Here is a 21,984-nt window from a genome sequence, read left to right as displayed (position 1 = left end):
CAGGGTAGTGGCTGGAAGAATGAGATGTCAAGTGTGAAAGTCCACGGTGTGATTGTTTTGGAGAGTAGACTAGAGTCCTCCACATCAGAAGAAGTCAGTTGAGATGGTTTGGCTATGTGTTTTGGGTGTCTCTGGTGACTCCTGGATCAGTTGTTTCAAGCGTGTCCTATTGGGTATGAGTCACCCTGGGGAGATCCAGAACATGCTCACGAGACGCAGAATACGCTAGAGAGTCTCTTTCAACTGGCTTGGGAACATGACCTGGACCAGTGGTAGTAATTGGATGGATGAATGACTGGATGACCAAAGGAGTGTCTCTACCAAATGGCTATATGAACAGATATAGCCATTTGGCTAGCCATCACAGCTATATGAACTACCTGATTTTGTACAATTCCTTTTGTGTCTTTAATAAAGACCTGAACATTTTTATCCTCATACTATGATGGCTTGTAACAAAAAATATTCAAACTATGTAGATGTCTTTTAAATTTTGCATTTTTTTTTTTTTTTTTTACTATTTTAAGCCCTCATTACTTCATAAGTATAGGAGATATCCACATGAAGTTCAAAACATGTTCAAGATCTGTTAAAAATTGCAACTGGATACCTTTTACATCCACCCCATGTGTCACAGTCTAAAGCAAAAAGGTTCTTTATTTGCAAATCTGAGCAGCAATATCAGATGCAATAGGATATGTCAGAAACAATAATTATCATCTTGGATATTTGATCCACTTTCTGGTAATTCAATGGAGAAAACATCAAAGTGTGTTTGGGGTAAATGTTTAAGGATCATATCACCATGCGGGAAAGGTGGTGGATCAAAACAAGTTGTGGCATATTGAAAGGCCACATTTTTCCTATATTTTGTTATCAGAGTATTCATCTAGCTTCTGTATCAAAATAACCTTCTAATATAGTCTGTAAAATATAAAGACGTAACATGGAGAAGAACACATTTCAAAAAAATATCACACTGATTAAATAACTTTAGCTCCTGAGGCCCATTCACTTTGAGCACAAAGGAGAAGATGGGTTGTAAAGAATCAGCTGATTCTTAATTTTTCACACAGACTCAAAGTATGGATGCGATGACGGTGAAATGTGGAAAAAAGCAAAAGCCCGTCGACGTGGCTCGGTGGAAAGAAAATCAGCGTGATGGACATTCCGCAAAAACAAACAAGATGGACAATGACTTGTGTGCCTCTGTCCATACATTGTCTCCACAGGAAGTGCAAACACTAGTTGGTGTGTGTAGGGGGATTAGGGACAGCAGTTCAATCCCATCCAAGAGGTTCCCAGTCAGGAAACACCATCGCAGTGGACTGGGGAATAACAGGAAGAGGGTACCTACCCGACTGACGCTCCTATGGAAACGGTTGACCAATGTAGCCTAGCTTCAAAGCGTTAGGAAAAAGCCTAGAGTGTAGAGATGGGATGGGAAAACAACCCCCACACCTCCCTTGCATGCGATGAGTCTTCTCAAGGCAAATCCTGCTAATTATTGGTTGTGAGTGTTTTGAGAATGTAAACAACCGCTGCTTAATGAAATGCTTTGAGAGTGGCAGTCAGCACAGCTTAGTTAGAGAGGCGATAATAAGCTTCGAAAAATCTCTAATTTAATGTGTGTTATTATGGCTGTGGAAGCATGTAATGCTTGCTCTCAATTGAAGCCAGACACGAAACTGGAACTTCCAGCAGCATCATGAGTGAATTATTGGTCTTTTAATCTTTTTCCTTACGTGTCTTTTTTTTTTTTCTTCTCGCTGACTTGCTTTTCTTTGTTAGCTTAATGCTCACATTTCCCTTCCTTTTGTCCTCTTTATTTAGCAACTGCCTTGAAGATTTAAAGAAATAAAATCGGGGCTTACAGTTATTGAAGGGTTAATGCTACGGGTAGGCATCAAGGGAAGGCCACTCAAGTCCGCTCCCTCTACAATGGCACTGCCACTGGGGGGCTAATCCTTCTGGGTAATTGCATCTCTGCTATCCACTCTTAAATATAGCCTCCCCCTGATTAACGCTGACAGCGGGGGGTGGTGGAGATGATAAAGATTCAACAGGTCGCCTTGTTTTGAAGTTGTGAGAGAAGAAGAGGTGGAGTTTGTGTATTGTGACCTACCCACTTGACCACTCGATCCTCACCAAAGTCTACCCTTGCCTCTCTTGTGCCCCCCCACCTGAGCCTCAGGGGTCTTGAAATTTTTTTTGCGAGCAGGCTAATTGTGGGGGATTTAAACATGGCTCATCTCAGATTAACCTGAATGACAACAGAACGGAGAGTAGTGGGCTGAGTGTTTGTGGTCAGCGCAACAGACTGTAACAGGAAATTTAGGCTGTAAATCTCACATGCTGTTACACTACAAGCCCACACAAGGCTTCACCCTCCTACACATACCGCACCAAACTAGGGCTACAAGTAATGACTGTTCATTGCACACTATTAATAATTTGTTTGGTCACTAAATGTCAGCAGTCCAAACCTTTAAAAAAAAAAAAAAATGAACCAGGGACTTTTTTCCTCCTAAGAGGCCAAAGAGAGGACTTATTGATTTGAAACAACAAACAAAAAACTGGCACAAAAAAAGTAGCACATCACAGCTGTTAATCCACAGATTCCATCCATTTATTTTCTTAACTGTTTGTCAAGTTTAGCTGTACCCCAGCTGAAACAGGGTGACACGCTGCCAGTCTAACACAGAGTGAAAGACAGCCAATTTAGAATAACCAATTAACTTAAGCCCACTAACTAACCTGACTTTGGACTTTGGGAGGAAGTTAAAGTATCTGGAGAAAACCCACAAAGATCCACACAGAAAGCCTCAGCTAGCCAGTGGATTTGAACCCAGGGTTTCTTGTGAGACAGTACTAAACACTGCACCAGTGCGCCACCTATTAATCTGCAGATTACCTTTAATTAATTAATCAGTTAAGAAGGAAAGGCTCCACAGTGAAGTGGTTTAAACAAGCCAAAGATCCCTGGTTTGATTCCAGGCAGACCCAAATCCCTTTGGGGTTGTGTCAGGAAGGGCATGAGACGTAAAAATCTGCCAAACCAAACATGCTACCTGCTGTGGCCGTCCTTTGTGAAAAGGGAGCTGCCAAAAATAGTTAATTAGTTTGGACACAAGTCATGTTTTAACAGGCCAGAATTCATGCTGTGAGATAAAAACAAGCAGAAATTCCTAAACCGTTTCTCAAATATTTGTCACTTTTCCTCTAAAGCGACTGACTAGCAAAATTACTGTAAACAGTTGACTGCTGCAGACTTTGTTTTAAATGCGTCTTCAGACTTGAGTTGAGTGAAACCGGCTGATGTCACTGTGACGTAATCCGGGTTATTTTTTTCACGCAGATGTTTCTCGGGAGTAACAGGATACCTTGTACATGTGGTTCACCAGTCTGAGCACTCACAGGAGCCATCTAGTGATCTCATGGCTTTGACATATAAACATAGGGGATCGTCCCTTTAAAAACTTCTCAACTTTAAAACATGACAAAAAGAATTGGGAAAATGTGTGATACCTGAATATCTTTGTTGTTTTGTTTTTGATTTCCTGTCTCCTTCATCATTATCTGTTTTTTGTTTTTTTCCCCCTAAAACTGATCCAGACTGAGCAACAGGGAGCCGTGAACGTAGGTTTAAAAGTGTGCCGATGGCAATGTTGACAGATTTACTTCCTTTTCCTCCCCCTGGTCAGCACTTTGGAAAGAAACCAAACTCAACTCCCTCATTTGACCTCCTGCTCCGGTGGGGTCAAAGTTCAAATTAAGTTCTAAAACAAGCTGTGGAGCTGAGCTTAGGCACGAAGACGCAGCTATTCTGTAATTTGCCCGTTTAGTTCGATGGTGAAACCTCAGCTTGTCTGATGGAAAATCAATCCGTTTCTCAGGGGGAAAAAGACGAGTTTAAGTGCGAGTTTGCATGAGTCAGCCTGGATGTGTGTGAGCTTGTTGGGTGAGAATGAGTAGATGGGGTGGGGTTGATTATTTCTGTCTGTGTGTCTGCTGTAGTAAAGCGAGTGAGGCTCTCGGCTTTGTCACACTCCAGCCGTGTGTCATATTAACAGCGTCACCCTGAAACTCTGAATTATTTCAGGAACTAGAAAAACTTAAGTTATACAGCAAGTTCAGTTCACTTTGGGACTAAAACTTTCACTACCTGCTGCCTATCGGACGTTGGAGATATCGATCTGTTACCTTTGCTGAGACGTGGAGTTTTTCTATGGCAGGTAAAGATAACGTAGATTGTTTTTCTTAGATTTTGCGGTGATGGTGCTTTTAAGTTTTCCTTTTTGTTAGATAAGTTTGTGAAATACTCATCCCAGAACAGCTGGGAGAAATGCGCCGCTTTAGCAGTTGAATTCACGTGGGGCTTTATCTGGACATTATCGCTGTCACTGGCTGATTTTTAATTAATGGTTTATTTTGTCTAGTCAAAATAAACTCGATGTGTTGAATTCATTATATGGGAATAAGCAAAGTTATCTCGTTTGAGTAGTTTTTGGACTTCTTTGCTTGACAAATGAATGATATGAGGAATTAATGACTTCAAAGTGGGCAGACCTTCAGTTACAGTTTTCGTTCTGGGCAGTACTTGTCTTATTTCTGCCTGTAGGTATCATCTACATCTGTGCAGACCAGCACTTTAAGTCTGTTTTTCCTCGTATGTCTGCATATTTCACATCTGCTTCTTATATCAACAGACCAGTATACACCCTGGCACCCACCGCTGTTCTCTCCTTTCCATATTCTTTATACCAAACTGGAAGTGGTTTCCAAATAATCAATTTCCAAGTCTTATTCGGAACATCTTGCATCCAAATCAACATTCATTGAAAGTTCTCATTTCACTTGGAATAGCCAATCCCCCCCCCCCCTCCTCTCACTTCCTCCTTTTTTGGTCTTGCTCACCGCCCTCCTGTCTATCCCGCTCTCTTCTACTGCCCTGAAGCTATGGATCGGAAGGCTGGTTACGTCACAGTCAGCCAGCATTGACTGAGACAGCAGTCAGTACACTTGACTTTGTCCAAGCAGAGAGAGAGCAGCTGCTGGTGAGTGGTGTTTTTCTCTCATGAAGTTGTATTGATGGTCTTGAATGGTGAATGGTGTCGAGCCTGTCATTTAGTTCTTCAGCTCTGAGAGGATTTATTGGTGTTCTTCTTCTCACGAGGCATGCGTTTTATTTTATTGTGTTTTTTGTTTTTTCCTCATTGACAGCATAGTGATAGTAGCATGTGTCATCTGGGTTTCCTGTAAATATTTGACCAAGTAGCAGAAGTTAGGGTCAGCTGCGTTTCCACTGAAGACAGTCAGATAATTTGATTTCAGCCAGTTTAGCTCACTTTAATGTTCTTTTAAACTCATACAGCCTGTAAGGGAGATGAAAAAAGTAGTGCTGGCATTCTTGTTTTCTTGGTGGGGGGGGGGGGCGCTTTAGTAAAATGAGCTGTGAAAAAATGAGGAGGTAATATTTTTCTTGGGCAAACTTCATTGCATGTTGAAACATAACTTTCTCTGGAATGCGTTGTCTGTTTTACCCCCAAAAAAGAGTTGCTGTATTTCCTGTGAGCATGTTTGTTCCTGAGTCTGTTACTTTCAGTGGCAAACTCGGAGAGCCGTGTGCTGACAGATGAAGCTTTGGATCTCATTCCGCCTTTAGATGGTTTGTCTGGTGCTCTGCTGTACGTGATATGGGGAAATGATAAAGGAAAGCGTGTTGATGCATCCCCAAGTCAGTCATTCACAGAATAGTTAATGAATATATGGAAACGGCACCCAATATAATTTGTATATATTCTAATCTGTTACCATAAGAGGAAGTAGAAATACATTTTTCTTGGGTCTTTAAAAAAATGTTTTCCATGTAGTGGCAATATAAATGATGTTCATGTGTTAGTAATACAGAATAAGCTCATTTATTCTAAATGTCTATATGTAATCTGGGAAAATCCAGTCCTTGTTCATCATGTGTCACTTTGCAGAGGAGGATGACATTAAGAAATACTGTATACAGTTACTGGTATCTCCAGTCTGCAGTGAGAATCTAAATGACCCTGATAAAAAGATTGCGAAATGTCTACTTTTGGCGTAATTCAGCTTAATTTAGACTTTATTTATCAATCTAACTGGCGATCTGACACAAGAGCATTGACAAAACAAAGTTTGTGGTGAAAGTGGAGGGGGGGGGGCACGTCAGCGAGATGATCATACAAGCTTATTTTGAAGAGAAAACACGTTAAAGTGATTACCCAAACTCTCTGGTGTAAACACCCACTACAGTTTACAGACAGACTTCCTGCTTCATCCGAGATCTGCTGTACTTGCCATAGCTGAGCAAACATTTCATATTCCTGCAGTTGATTGTTGTGCCTGCACTCCTAGTTTTATCTCAAACGTAAGATAAACTGAATAAACTGTTTACTTTATTGTTAATGGAGCTCTTACGAGAACAATGTTCGATATCGCAAGGTGAACCATTTGGTTTAAAGGTGGAGTTTGCATGTTTTTTCCAAGCACTCGTCCCAGTGTCCAAAGACATGCTTGGTAAATAAACTGGTGATTCTAAATTGATCATAGGTGTGATTGTGTCTCTCTGTGTTGACCCTGCAGTACACTGGGTTTACCCCACTTTTTGCTCAAGCACCGCATTTTTCCTTTTCATTGCATTCTAGATGATTTTTGCCATTTCTGTCTTATGTCCAGTTCTTATTCTGAGAATCTTGCCATGTTTGTTTTACTTTTATTCCGCCGCCCAAGCAACTGCAGTGTCGTAACCGTGACGTCCACTCCAAATTGGTCTATATCGCCCCGAAGACAGAGTGCTATACACAAACAGCGGGAGTTAACATTTCTTTATTTTCTTAGAAATCTTTGGCGTAACAAAGATCTGCAAAAGATTTTCCAATGGCAGTGTGAATGTCAGAGGCGTACATAAGTGTCTCATTTTAAAGAGTGCCAAATAAACTCCTATTTAGAAGATGTCAGCAGGGTATTTCCTTAGTATGTCAGGAAGGAGTTGGCATATCATGTCACATTGATCCTTTTTATTTTCCCTCACTGGATAGTAATTTGCTTTTGCTTTCACTTTCACTGGTTGGTTAGATTTAGGAACTAAATACTGTGTTTCATAATATCAGTACTTTGGGCCAGCTTAAATGTGCTGCCAAGGGTTCCTTTTATGAGTGTCTGCATGCTAGTTAGGGCTGAGATCCTTCCCACTTCTGCTATGAAACCAGTGCCTCATTGCATAGATCCTAGCATGAGTTTGACAAAATGGCAGTATCAGATGCTCTGGGAATGAGAACAGGCTAATTCGTTATTGCTCCTACAGGGACTTTCGGCTGATGAGAACTTTTACTTCTTCCCAGAAACATGCAGCTATAGATGTCTTCTGCTATTTATAGTATTTTACAACATCTAAAAAAAAGAAAAGAAGAAAAGGCCCTTTTTTTCCATCACCATTTTAGAAATCGCATAACCTTTCTATAAAATGTGTCATTGTTCTCAAAAGGATTGCAAACAGAATTTCTGAACATCCATCCAAAGATCCTAAAGTGACCTTCAACTTTTCTGCTGTGGATGAAAACCCTTGCCAGGTGTCTGGTTTTTAAAAGTGCCTAAAAATGTTGGCATGGAGAAGCTAAGTCCTTACATCCGATAAAATTTCAGTTAACTGAATTAAAAATGATTCAGCTGATTTGCTGGCAGTTACTAGTTTTAAGTAGTAAAACTGCAAACACAGTAAAAGTATAAATGATCACTTCTTACCTGTCCACTGGTTAAATCGGCAGTATGTCATGTAGGGGTCATTAGGCTGTATATCTTTGCTTTTATTGTTTTATTTCCACTTGCCTTTGAATGACATCATCCCTTGTTAACTGCTTCTCCTGCTTGCACTTGATCTTTGTTTAATGAATGAGTACCATCGCCAGAATTTACCACTGTCGGCCTTTTTATGAGTATACATAAGTTTGGTGAACACACGGTTTCGCTCTTGCTCTCTCTTTCTCACACACACACACACACACACACGGGCTCTCTCTTGGAAAGATGTAACACAACAAGTGCCTCTGTTTGAGTAAATCCATATGTGTGCAAGGCGTCAGCACTGTACTGTACCACGGTGAGGGAGAGTCTCTTAATGAGGAACAGGCGTGCAGACAGGCAGACAGTCGTGTTGCATAAGGGCCGCAGTAAAAAACGGGGGCCTGGCTATCCTCCTCCGCCCCCTTTGCTTAGCCAGAGGACAGATGGCAGCAGAAGAAAGCGAGCCAAGGAGCAGCAGCAGCGGCGGCGGGGCTCTCCAATGGCACTCCTCAACAGATGCATTGTTTATTTATTGAAAAATAAATCAGACGTGGGCCTGGCCTGCCCAGGCTACCTCTTTGATCTCCTGCAGCCTTACTCTGTGCTGTTTTCAATCCCACCTACCGGGCCACAGCTAATGGCAACTCTGTAATGTTTAGGAAAGTAGGCCCACTCCAGCATACACAGGGAGGCCCTATGGGGCTGCGTGCTTTAGTCCCGAGAGGACAATGAAAGGGGGCTCTTAAGACAAAGGTACTGAAAAAGAAACGCAGCTTGATAAAAAGATCCACCTCTGCCTCAGTCTCTGGTGCAGATGACAATGGCTGAAATGCTCCAGTTGAGTTTTAGAGGCACGACTTCACAAACCAATAGGTGACCTCCCCAATAGGTGATCTCACAGATTCCCTTTCCAGGCTCACAAACCCTACGGGAGGGATGGAGCACTATTTTTCCTCATTTGATGTTTTGATAATAGTGAAACTATTATAAACCAGTGCTCCCAAATCTCCCATAGGTGTTCAGTCGACTTATTCACACCATCTTGCTCTGTAGATGGGAGCAGGATAAAATGATCCTTTAGAAAAACTTTTTAATTTGCAGTGACCCGTTCCACAAAGGGGGCAAGTCTGTTATCTTTGATTAACCAGTGGATCCCCTCATAGTAGCAGCAGAGGATTCAGATTATGTAATAACTGCTTGTTTGAAGTACAGCAGCTCCATGTACTTCATTTCCCAGAGAAAGTACACTTGTGTTTGTGTAGTGTCTTGTATTTATGCAGACAGGTCAAACATTAGTACATAAGTGTATTTGACTATAAAAAATCAGACAGTGGTTATCTGCCTTTAAGCCTTAGACTATGAACCACGGGTGATGTGTTCTTGTGTCTGAGTTACCTTTAATTAGTTTGATGTTTTAGACTGTGTGAGTTCATCTGACCAAAGTCTGTCTGGATGTTTAACTGACTTAAATGCAGTCGCAGTATTCGAACAAGACTGTGCATGACTATTGCTGGTCTGGTGCTGCTAACCAATCATTTGTGTGCGTAGGTGTGCTTATTGAGATGCACTTGAGCATTTTTTCCTTCCGTGTTTTTGTAAAAGGGGGGGCAGGAGTGTGAGGGTGTTCACAGCTGGAAGAAGGTGAGAGGTTGACTTGTAGCAGGATTATCCAGACCAGCTCCATAACTGATGAGCAGCGGTGTTGAGGCTAAAATAACTGACTGCGGAGGAGAATCTCGACCAGCTGCCAAATCAGTCAATGCGTGCATGTCAAGACAGGACCTTAACACAGCTTCTTCTGTGGGAGTGGAACGATGGTAAGCATCAAAGTTGGCGAGTGTAATTAAACACACTGCACATAGATGTCACCTGCAATCTCAACAAACACTGGAGTGCAGTGAGCTCCTTCACTGTCTGACAGAAGCTTGACCTCGAACTATACATTCAACTTAAACAAACAGTGTTATGCATTATACTCAATATGAAGCATACAGTGTTTTGTGTTGATTCAGGCTACCTTTGATTCCATGTTCTCTATAGTGTGTGTGTGTGTGTGTGTGTGTGGTGGTGGACAGGCTGGGGTGGGGGGTGGTTGATGACAACCACTTTGAACAATGATAGGGAGTTGAGTTTGTTCTATGGGTGTGGGCACCACTGTTACATACAGCCATGTCTGTCGGTGCAGTAGAAGAGTGTTGTGTAGGAATAGGCAATGAAAAAATATGTTTTATTCCTTTTGGAGCTATGTTTTTCTCTCAGATGCAGAACGTTTACATGTATTACATAAACCCATCTGTCCATATCCACCCTGGAATATACACACACTCTAAAAGTAAAACAACATTTATTAAAGGGGACTTATTATATCCTTTTTATATTCCCAGCTCAGTCGATTTATTCTTAAACACATTAAGATACTGCCCCTCTCAGTTCATCCACTGACTGAAACAAGCCATTTAAGTTGTATTTCCACATAAAGCCACTGCAGCTGGGACATCAATGACAAGAGGGAAAAGAAAGGATGAAACAAAAAAAAAAAAAACCTAAAACTGTATTTAATGATTTCTAAAAGTTGTGTGGTGTAGGGTGTGAACTTTTTTCTGTCATCTGATGTGTGGCATGCCAGAAAAACTGCTGCTTTCAGTCAGCTTTATTTTGATTGGCTGCGCCTCGTCAACAGATGGTTTGAATAGCAGGTGGGACGAGGATTTCTGCCCATAGCCGGAGCTGTGTGTGTGTGAGATAAGCATGTTAGAAATATCCCTTCTCTTTGACGGAGCCAAGAGTGGGGAAAAAAACTGCCTGAAAACAAATGTTTGTGGCCATTTTTAATATGAGCATCCGCCACTGTAAAAGCATATCCATCCATCCATTCACTTCTGCTTATCCTTTTCAGGGTTGTGGTGGGTGCTGGAGCCTATCCCAGCTGTTTTAGGGCGAGAGGCAGGGTACACCCTGGACAGGTCTCCAGTCTGTCGCAGGGCTAACACGTAGACCCAAGGCTAACACATGTGTTAGCCCTGTAAAAGCATATATGACAAAAAATAAAAGCATAACGGGTCTCCTTTTTATTTCTTCTTCTGGGTGTCTACCAAATGTCTTCTTGAAGCTGTTACCGGTGCTCCTGCTTTCAATTGAAAAATATCAGAAAACACAACTTCCTATTATTTGTAACAAATTCCTATTATGTTACAAAAATGTTTCGCTTTTGCCTCGGGGTTAATGCACTCCTTCTGAACTTGTGTCTGTACTGGGTCTAGCCTGTTTGAGGCTGCCTCAAGGAATGCTTGAAGACAGTCATGCATGGTTCCCCTGGTGAAGCTCGCCTGTGCGCTGCTCTTTAAGTTACCAAGACGTATGCATCCGAAACCAGCCGATGAGACATTTTAAACAGGATTCCCTTGTAAGAATAAAACGCATTGTGTGAGAACAATTCTGACAAAGCACAAAGCCCAACTTGCTGGCTCAACGCTTTTGAAGTGTGGTGTCAACTCTGACAGGCGACAATAAGGGTGGGATTAAATCTGTACTTTCAGCGACTTAAATCAGTACTTGTGATTTTACAAGCGCCGGGACACCGCACATGAAGAAGAACTGACTGATTTGGCAAACGTACAGGACATTTGGTTATAGCAGCGCACGTGTCCTCTCTGAGCTCTTTCGATTCAAACCATCCGGGGCTGTCTACTGTGCAGTGGATGAAACATTCCTGAACAGGGTTACACTGGGCCAGGGTCTGTGATTAAAAACAAAAATCACTCTAGCACCACTGATAATCACTGATTTGTGTGTTTTTGTAGATGAATCGGATAGACTGGTGTAGTCTTCTATCAAGTTTTAAGCTTATCAACCTAATAAGTAACTCTTCTTTTTTTGTATTTATAATGTAAGATTGGTTTAGTTTTCAGCATTTCTGAATAGCTGATAAATTCCCATCAAACTCTACCTCCTAATGACACTTACAGAACAAAACTAGGATTAGTCTTTTTCCCCCTCTTCTTTCAGACCACACAGAGAGGAACCATATCTCGTTGCTCTTCTTCAACTTTAACGTGATGCAAGCGCACACAGTGATGCGTGCTATTACATAAGCGCTAGGTGTTCTCTGGCAGGACAAGCTGTTCCGGAGGAAGGCTGAGTAAGGTTTGAGGGGGAACTGAAGTCAGGTTGCAGACAGGCAGGAGTGTAGCTTTGGCTTTTTGCATTACTGAGCAGATTGTCTTTAAAGCAGCCCTGTGATGGATGGGCCTCGTATCACACTCACTCAGATCTGTAATCTGGGTCTGCTGCCTTTCTCTCTGTGTGGGGAATTATATGATGCACTAAGCGTTATTACCAGCTTGTGAGGATGTGGCAAGCTGTCCGCACTTATATAAAATTGTCCTCAGGATACCAAAATTATTGGTGGTGGTGGTGGTGGTGAGGAGCTCGCAGCCAAATTAAACTGCCTGGCTGATGTGGCTCCAAACCCACAAGTTTCATCTTTTAATTATAAATCATGTTTAAGAAATTTGAATTTAAACTTAAGATAACCATTCCCCACTGTAATGTCATTAAGGTCACTGTGTGAAGTAGCCTAATGTTCTGTAAAGCAATTTTTCTTTAATAAAATAATCCTCAGCTGTCATGTATGTGTGTGGATATAGCCTCACTGTGTGTCCCTGCATGGACGACTGTGTTGAGGTAATCCTGATTCACCTCAGGAGACTCGAGTCATCTTCTTTCAAACAAAAACAGCTTTATTACAGCTGAACAACTGCTGTGCGGCTCATCGATGACACAATTTTTGAGCAGGCATGCCTGTATTTGTGCGTTCAATTATGCATGTGGGGAGAATTGGCAAGCTGCAGGATGTGTGAAAGCAAGGATGCATAAGCGCGTGCCACGTGGCATCGGATCTGGTAAGCCAAGTCAAGGGGCCGCTGCTGGGGCCTGTGTGTGTATTCTCAGCTGTTGGGTAAGGGGCGAAGCTGGGGCTGTGTGTGTTTGTGTTTTCAGCGTTTTCATCTGCAGTCATGCCGCCCCAAACTACCCCACTAATCCGGGCAGATCTGAGAGCAGGCACGCAGGGGACTCACGCGACGCACTCATATGACACATGTTGTCTCGCACGCACTCACTCATACGTTCACCGTCCGAGGCATGCGCGGCTTCCTGTCAGCTGTCTCACACCGCCACCTCCAACTTCATTTGTACCCTCCTCCACCTTTTTCCATTTTGATCCGTATCCAGAAATGCTTCGTAAAAGTCAGGCTGTACCTGAATAACTGTCCGATAGGAATGTTCAGTATTGCAAAAATCTCAGCTACACATATCCTGAACGGCTACATAGCTCTGATAGCTAAATCTATCTTGTGATGACTGTGAGATTACAGGCTTTTCTAGGTGTATTTGACTTTTTAAACAGTTGGTTCTTTTTGGTTCACCAGGAGAGGCATTAGTTCATCCTATGATGGACCATTTATCTTGGCTAAAGCATCCGATTTTTTTTTTTCCAGCTGCTTTAGTTCCTGCAGGAATGTGAACGCCCTGACTTGATAGCGTGGAGGGCCTACCTATCTTATTGTCTAAATATGGCTTCTGATTTGCTTGTATTTCTCTGGTGTGGTTCTCTTTGCGTCTCCACACTTCATGGAGAACTTAGCATCTCTGTGTGATGAGATATTTGACGCTGCTGTTCAAAAATGCGCACGTGTATGTGCACTGACATTCACTTCAGAGAAGCATAAGCATGTGATGTTTTAACAACTTTCTATCACTTATTTCTAGCTGTTGAGTGGTGAGGTGAGGTCAGTGAGTCAGATGTGAGACACAGCAGTTATCTGTACCTGCAAGTTACAGAACGTCATCGACTGTGGTTATTGAGAAATGTTCTAACCCAGATTCTGGCTGTTCTTTTAGTCCTCCTTTACCTCAGTCACCACAAAGTGAGCAATGCTTGCTGATACGGCTATTTGCTAACTAGGTCGGTCCATTTACACGATGTTTATCACTGAATAGTGCTCATGTGATGACTTTTAATATGAATATCAGCACCCATGTCTGCGTTTTTAGATCTGAAATCTTTTATTCATGGGTATGACCATCATTTCTGTCTGTAACTTTAGCAACACACCTGCTTGACTATCTGCAATATGACAACCCAAACTATAAAATTCAAGTTGTAATTAACTGGAATTGCTGTTTAATCTGATGTCTGTTCACTACAGTACAAAAGGCCATTCTCTCATTAACTTCACTGCTCTTTTTCTCGCTGTAGTCTCTATTTAAATCTTCTCTGGTTGAAGCTGTGTCTGGGTACAGTGACCATGAGTGCATCGGAGGAAGGGAGGAGTCTATGATGGTGGTGGCAGAGGACAGAAACGACAGAGCTGGGGAGAGGAAAATGAGAAGAAGACCCTGGCTTATGGGGCTGTTTAATCTCTGCAGGACCGTCAGATGGCTTTGACAGAGCACAGGCACCAATTAGGCTGCAAGATTAGGGGGCTTTGTACTTCTGAAAAGCTTCTGGATGGACCTTTTTTATTTTTCCTTCCTGCCTCGCCTTTATATCTTCACCGGGACTCCTCACCTTTCCTTAACCCTACCGCTCACTCCCTTCCTCCCCCCTTTCTGTCCTCCTGCAGCTCTGCGATCTGCTCCTTAAAATCTGCGATTATATCTGGCTAGACATTGAGAGGAGGGGATTAATAAGGCAGCTTGTCAGTGTGGGTTGACAGGGCTGCACTGTGAATTAGCAGACCAAAGAGGGGGCACGTTGAATGTTTACTGGGGTCTTCAGTGTCCGCTGATCTGGATATGGAGCCAACTTTCAAAGAGTTCAGGTCCCATCTGCACAATGTAAGGCTACAGCGCCAAGCCTGGGAACATTGTACTTAAATCTGAGTCTATTTTGTCCTCTTAAACTCCTTTCTTTATTGATGTATTGTTTTTGTGCATATTATTGCCTAAAATAGGCTCATGTAATGGGTATGGCATCGACCGCTTGCCTTCTATAGTTGTTTACATATCAGCTAGTCTGTCTAGCTTGTGCTCAAATCACTGCTGTGCACATACACACATATTTACACACACTTGCACAGACACACTGCTCCTCATGAGTACATGGAAACAATGACAGGAAGTACATTAGCGGGACTTCCATTGTATCTCCCCATACATTCACGCTTCCTGAGCCGGGTGTGGGTGATGGTGAGAGGGACACAGGGTGGAGTGAGGAGGTGTACACGGAGAGCTCCCCCAGTGCTTCGCCGCCCATTGTTGACATGGGGTGGGTGTATATGTCTGGGCCAGGAGATCCTTTAATCCTGCAGCCTTCTGCTGCATGTTGCATCAGCTATGGAGCTTCTTGAGCTCTCTGGCCTGGAAGTGTTGCGGTTGCTGACCTGCGGTCAGTTTTGTTGCTTCACCTCTGGGGATACTAGTAAGGATTAGGTCAGGGCAAGCTGGTCCTATGTCAGCACACGTGCTGTAAAACTGACTTTAACTCAATTAGTTGTCATGCCGCTGAGGGACAGATGGTGGGAAGGTGGGAGTCACCAAACCGCAGGAATGCCCACAACAGCTTCTGTGGTCATTTTAATTGTAACTGAAACAATAGTCAGGCAGGGAGCTGTTTATTCCAAGTGTGTGTGACTGTTTTGCCCTTTTTACTTTGACTGAGTCATTTAAATTGTTTTTGTATTTTAATGCAGACACTTTATGTCCTTGGCAGTTATTTTGTTCTAACTTTCTCTTTTCCCCCTCTTTTGCTTTCTGTGTTTAGGTTTGTCACCACCCAGACTGTCAAGACCTGAATAGCAAAAGCCCCCTCCACCTGTGTGAGTCATGTGACTCACGCTGCCATTCAGAGAATTCAGACAACATGCACTTTGACCGGCACCCCCGATTTGACTTGCAACCTCAAGGTAGACTTGCATGATTTCTTTATTTGGTATCCCTCCCTGAGCAGGATGACGCTGCAGGATGACGCTGCAGGCCATCGCTGCGTAAATGTCAAGGACTCAGAGTTGTTGTTATTGTCTAAATAAGGCAGATCGTGTAAATCATTTTCCTCTTGCACAGCTCAACGTGCGTTTGTCGCGAAATTCCACATTTGCACATTTTGTAATTTGAGTGAGCGTTGTTACTTTTATTGAAGTAAAAATTTGTCTTCCACTCTATGCAGACAGTTTTGGCTTCAATCGTGCCAGCAAAGTTCCAGTCAGTTATTTTGTAGAAACTGTGCAACCCCAGTACAAAGCACCTTGAGGCAACTGTTGTTCTGATTTGGCACTATATAAATAAAATTGAACTGAATGGACATTTGTAGGGATGCATCCTTAAATGTACGGCCGAGCAACGTGCCCATATAAAAGAGAATCTGTATTGTTTTTAAACACATGCTGTGAATGGAAGAATGAATAAGTTACAACAGTGATTTATGTGATCTATAGTGTAGGGATTTGTTTCGTTTGGTTTTATATCTTTGCAAAAAGAAACCACGATGTAGTGGAAATGCAGGAACTGCAGGTAACTGTCACTGAACTTCCTTGTTTGTCGAAGGATGCTATGTTTTTGTTCTATATCTGAAGTAAAAACTGTTACCATTTACATAGACTGAGAGCAGAATTTTACAATAATCATCCAGACAGTCCTGTACAAACCAGAAAAATGATCTTTTCATTCTTTTGCAGTAAATAACTTTTAAGAAAAGTTGAATTAACTACCACTTATCCGTTTATTAACAATGCAAATTAAAATTTGTTACAATAAAGGTTAACTTAGTTGTGAAACAACACAGAGAATGACTGCTGTGATTTGTTAACCTTTAGCCTCCATCCTGGCTCGGAACGTATCCACACGCTCCTGTCCCCCACGGACCAGCCCCCCCTCGGACCTGGAGGAAGAGGATGAAGGGAGCAGTGACCGTGGGTCAGTAACCCTCTGTTATGTCATACCAGTGTTCCAGTTTTCCTCCTGCTTGCCTCTTTTCCTCTCTTATTCCCTGCATGCTATAGGATAAATTGGAGCCATAAAGCATGTCGCCTGTCAGATCTCATTAAAATTTGTGATGCAGACAGATGAAGACGGCACTTTCTCATATGTTGGGCTTTTTTGAAGTGCTGCTTCATGTTAGGGGTGATGATGTGTTTGACTGTTTTGCAGGGAGCGTAAAACAGTGGGGATGAAACTGGTGAAAAAGAAACCACGGAGACGACACACTGATGTAAGATGTCATGCAAACACTTTAACCCATGCTGTGTTCTTGGAAGGAATCCAGGAAGATTATATGATATAGACAAAGAGTTGTTAAATACAGCAGCTGCCATTTTTCTCTGTACCAAGATATGGCGTGATAGCACCTTCTAGGCTGTTCTTTGTCTGAGCCAGGCAGTGTAGTATGAAGGAGCCCCCCTGTGGCTCTGCTGAGAGCCTGCATACAGCCGGACAGCCCGTCCCACCTGTGTAAACTCACAGTCCCTCTGTTCTTCCTGCAGGACCCCAGTAAGGAGTGCTTCAGCCTCAAGTTTGACCTCAATGTGGACATAAAAACAGAAATTGTACCTGCTATGAAAAAGAAGACACTGCGGTGAGCATTGTGTTAAAAACTGAATTAAAAAGTTTTTAAAAACAGTTTATATGATAGTTACATTTTATTTCTCTTCGTCACGTCTTACCAGAGAGGTTCTAGGTCCTGTGTTTGAAAGGAATGGCATTGAGTTGTCCCGGGTGGACTTGTTCCTCGATCAGTCTAACACGCCACTGTCCCTCAACTTCGAGGCCTACCGTTTTGGAGGACACTACCTCAAAGTGAAAGGTAAAACCAAACAAGTACTTAAGTTGATGTCAAATTATGAGTCACGATTCGTACAAATAGCGCTTGTGGCTGATTTATCGCTGTCGACTGTTGCAGAAGATGAAACAACTTCTCAGCAATGAAATCTTTTTAGATATGCAAGACTAAAATTTATGGCTGTGTTTTATTACAAAGAGAAACTGGCCTGAACACAGAGCGAGTTTAAGGGCAGATGAAGGTTCAGGAAGAGCAGTGAAGAATATGGTATTCAATTATCAGATTCATTTTGAAGATCCTCTACAAAAATCCACTAATCATCAGCACGACAGAGGCCAAAAGAGCAATACTGTAATTTTTCCACATCATATTTCCTGTGACCCCCTCACACGAATCCTGAGTATACGTTTCCCATAAAGACGCAGAAGCTTTATTTCACTGTGATATGACTGAAGCAACCAAAATACATCATGTACAATACTTTTAAAATCCTAATCAGTAAAAATTTTGTCCCAGGTTGATTTATTTTTTGTAATAACCCAATAATAAGCAGAACAAAGTCAAATGTTGCCAAATGTCTCCCCTTTAATTGCAGAAAATGCCTTCTTTTGATGCATTTTGCAGCCCTTCACCTGTAAATGACTATTGAATTTTGTCTCAAATTCATGAGCTGATCGCATGAGATTCGGTAAAACAAATAAAGATCATGCAAATCTCATCAACAAATCAAATTATTTCCTCTCTTCTTTAAAATAGCTGACATAACTGCAGGTCCGCAGCTTGTTTAGGATATTTTTTTGGTCAGTTATTCAGTTGCTGGACAAAAAAAAGACTGTAAGAAACCTCTTTAAATCAATTTCAATAGCACAATGAAATGACCCACAGGAAAAGTGGAGCTTTTGTTGTTTTTCCTAGAAACCGAGCAGTCTCGTCCTCGGCAGCAGCATTTTAGATGTTGCACTGTTCTTACCTCTGTGCCTCTTTAACAATGGTTAATCGAGACGAATGAGGCTGGCCAGTTTCCTCTCACACCCGTGTTTCTGACAAGCAGGAAAAAGGAGTGGACTGCGTCTTTTGTAATATACTAGTGATTAAAACTACACGTGGAAAATGTGTCACTGATCTGTTCAATCTTGTTCCAAAAGTCTCATGAAAATTCTCACTAATTTCACTGACTAAACAGCGATATGAGTCTTTAGACTTTCCCTAATTTTTTCCAGGGTGGAAACTGGGTGAAATGGCTCCTTCTCCACTGTTTCGCTTTTAGATGAAAGGCCCATTAGAGCCGCTCATAATGAGATCCAGTACCACGAGTAATTGCTCTTCTTTGAAATTGTCCCCTCCCACTCTCTCACCTCTTGACCACAGACTGGAGTTACATACAGTCTCAAAAATATACAGAGGTCAAAGGTAAACAGTTCACAGCTGTTCGGTCGCATGAAGTCTGAGAATCTATGTTGTTCTGCTCTAGTCTGTTCTGGTCCTGTAAACACTTGAAGTTAAATCATGGTCTCTCCTGAGTTTTAACATGAATTTAGTTAGAACTAGTTTTAGGTTTTCTCTTTAAGTGAGCACTTTCACCAGGGATATTTGTTTTTGTTGCATGATTTCTAAGATATTTACCTGAAAGGTGAGAAGTTTCCACTGCCCCAAAGTGACCCAAAAACACACCACTGCAGGTTTAATTTAAGCCCAACATTCGATTTGTATTAACCCGTCTACTGTGTTTTTAAGAGGCTGTAAAAATGTAAGAAAAACCATCACACCCCATTCTGTTGGGTGCTGGTCGGAGTTCAAAAAAAGTCCAAACTCAGAACAAAAGTCAGTTTGAAGAGAAAACTCTTTGGCATTTTTTCTGCTATAAAAGATAAATAATGACTTAAGACTTTTCCAGTATTTCTTCCACACAGCTTGACCTTTTTTTTTTTTTTTTTTTTTTTTTGTGTGTGTGTGTAGCTCGGCCAGGCGATGAGCTGAAGGTGGAGCAGGGCGTGAAGGACTTGCGGTCTCTCAGCCTGCCCAACATGAAGCCGCCTGGAGTCCAGAGCCCCTACATCCTCGCGCCAGGCAGTGAGAAGGTGGAGCATGGGTCTCTCGGACGCCGCGAAAGCATAGATCTGTTGGTGAGTTACGTTTGGGACAAACGGGTAAATTTTTGAAAACGATTAGATTCGAACACCACCTCTGTGAACAACACTTTGCACATAGACACGCCCTTCATCCTTTTTTTGGTTTTGTTTTTGCACCACAAGCTTTATCATTTTCCATATCACCTGTTTCTGTTGTCCATGGGCTCCTCCTCCTAGTATCTCATCATGATCTCATTATGACCTCATTGTCTTCCATTAGCGTTATCGGCACTGCAGAATCTTGGGCATCTATTTGAGCCTTCTGCCAGACTCAAATCTTCTGCCAGCTCTTCGTGCATCTATGAGCACACACGCATGCATGTGCATGCCGCGTCGTACTGCCGACTGAACCTTTGAATCTCACATGATGATGAGTCACTCAGGAACTCTCTCTGCTATACTTCAGCTCTTCCTGCAGCACCAGGAAGCGCCTGTTTTGTTACTGATGAGTGATGCTAAAAGGCCAATAGAGGCTTGCAGGATCCCGATCCACTTGGCTGCCAAACACGCAGCTTGGAAATGGTGCAGACGGTCATCGGGTTCAAGTTGTGGCAAATAATGTGCTCGCTGTAGCTCTCGAAACAGTTTTCAGCATGCAAACTTTGATTTTTAGCACAAATAGACATTAGTCAGGCTTTAGCACTGGCACTGTATCTAATCCTCCCTTAATCTGTGAAATGTTTTTGATTATTGCTTGAAACACTGTTTAGTCTGTAAAAAATCATGAAAAATGTTCCTAACAGCTTCCCAGAACGCAATATAATGTAATCAGATAGCGACGCTGCTCACTAAACACCCACCCGTGCAATGTTGTGACATGTCCCAAACTTTCGATATACTTCACAATAACAGTAGCAGATTTTTCTCCCTGAACCTTTTGGATTTTTTGAAACAATGGGCTTTTCATTTCAGGCAAAGTCAGGCTATTATTTCTAATTGCAACCACAGATTTTTGCCACGTGAAACAACTGTCTGTTGCAAATTAGCTTAGCTCCATGTCTCTGTTTGGAAAGCTTGTCTTGTTCTGAATTTAGAGCTGACTGATCATCAATTAAGGGTCTTGTTCTTAAAAGACAAGTACCAACACGTTCTGTCTGGAGCTTCTGCAGAGAAGAGTAAAGGTCCCCAAATCCCATAAAGAGCTGAATTGTGTTAAACTGTGATTGCATGCAGACGCTGCTTAAAAATGTGGGAATGCCTTGAGTGGATGTGACGGTCACGAATGACACTTTTAAAAGAAAAAAGGTTGTTTGGGTGAGAGGTCAGTGGCCTATTTTGTCTGGCCAATAGTCTGAAAATTATAAGTATATTAAGATATACACACTGGCTACTTTATTAGGTACACTTTGCTAGTGTAGTAGTTTCACATGATTTGAGTTTTGCGACATGTTGTGTTACAATGTTGGAAGCAGCCATCAGCAGAATGGATGCACTGTGGTCATAAAGGGATGGACATGATCAGCAACAATGATCAGGTAGTATTTCAATTGGTACCAAACTGTGCCACTTTGGTGAGCCTGTGTGAATTTTTGCCTCACTATCCTGTTCTTAGCTGACGGGAGTGGCACCTGGTGCGGACTGAAGCTGATTCAGCTTCACTCGCACCTCGGGGAGTGGTTGAAGCAAGATGGCGCCTGTGTTTGGCTTTGCCGCTTGTGCCGTTAGTACAGCTCGCTGATATAGTTTTATACTGGCCGCTATTGTCACTTGCAATATTATTTTTACCGTCCTGTGTTTTGATTTTGTCTCTGCCACCAATACTTATGATTGGGGCACACTGTTGTATATCAAAGATTCAATGGAGAGCTACTTTGACAGCTGGGACAATTACAGGAAATTTTTCCCTCCACCCTTTGTGTGTTCCTCACCTGAGTGCATGTTACCGTACATATCGGTGGGATTTAACACGAAGAAAAGAAGAAGTAGGGGAACCAGGGCCGGTGTCCAGGTGCGACTGAGAAGGTACCGAAGATTAGCTTCTTGGATGTGGGAAGATTCCCGGTGCTTACGACCAAAGAGAAGATCTCATATCACTCAAGTTTTGGCCTCCCTTCACTGTTAAATTTTAGTTCTAACCTTTAGGGCCCTACATGGTCAAGCTCCTCAATATTTATCTGACCTGCTGAAACCACATTCATCTTCTCGGGCTTTAAGGTCATTAGATCAGAGACTGCTGGTGGTACCGCCCACTCGTTTTAAAACTCGTGGTGATCGGGCCTTTCAGACTGTGGCACCGCGGTTGTGGAATTCTCTTCCACTGTCTCTTCG

General features: G+C 42.3%; 1 protein-coding gene across 6 annotated transcripts in view; it reads left to right on the top strand.

Annotated features, from left to right (window-relative positions):
- plekhg5b (pleckstrin homology domain containing, family G (with RhoGef domain) member 5b) overlaps positions 1 to 21,984 on the top strand; it is a 76,334-nt gene that overhangs the window by 35,508 nt on the left and 18,842 nt on the right. For 2 of the 6 annotated variants that reach the window (XM_080295059.1, XM_026154207.2), the window contains exons 3-8: positions 15,578 to 15,719; positions 16,626 to 16,725; positions 16,960 to 17,020; positions 17,292 to 17,383; positions 17,475 to 17,611; positions 19,544 to 19,710. In XM_080295059.1, the coding sequence (XP_080151185.1) occupies positions 15,578 to 15,719; positions 16,626 to 16,725; positions 16,960 to 17,020; positions 17,292 to 17,383; positions 17,475 to 17,611; positions 19,544 to 19,710 (699 nt within the window). Of the gene's footprint in view, positions 1 to 4,029; positions 4,236 to 4,942; positions 5,058 to 9,611; positions 9,630 to 14,595; positions 14,653 to 15,577; positions 15,720 to 16,625; positions 16,726 to 16,959; positions 17,021 to 17,291; positions 17,384 to 17,474; positions 17,612 to 19,543; positions 19,711 to 21,984 lie in introns of those variants that run through there. The other 4 variants (XM_026154209.2, XM_026154210.2, XM_080295061.1 and 1 more) reach the window with 4 other exon arrangements.

Source organism: Astatotilapia calliptera, chromosome 20 (assembly GCF_964374335.1).
Source record: "Astatotilapia calliptera chromosome 20, fAstCal68.1, whole genome shotgun sequence".
Lineage (NCBI taxonomy): Eukaryota > Metazoa > Chordata > Actinopteri > Cichliformes > Cichlidae > Astatotilapia > Astatotilapia calliptera.
The sequence above is the reverse complement of the archived record's forward strand: the minus strand, read 5'-3'. Positions and strand labels throughout refer to the sequence as shown.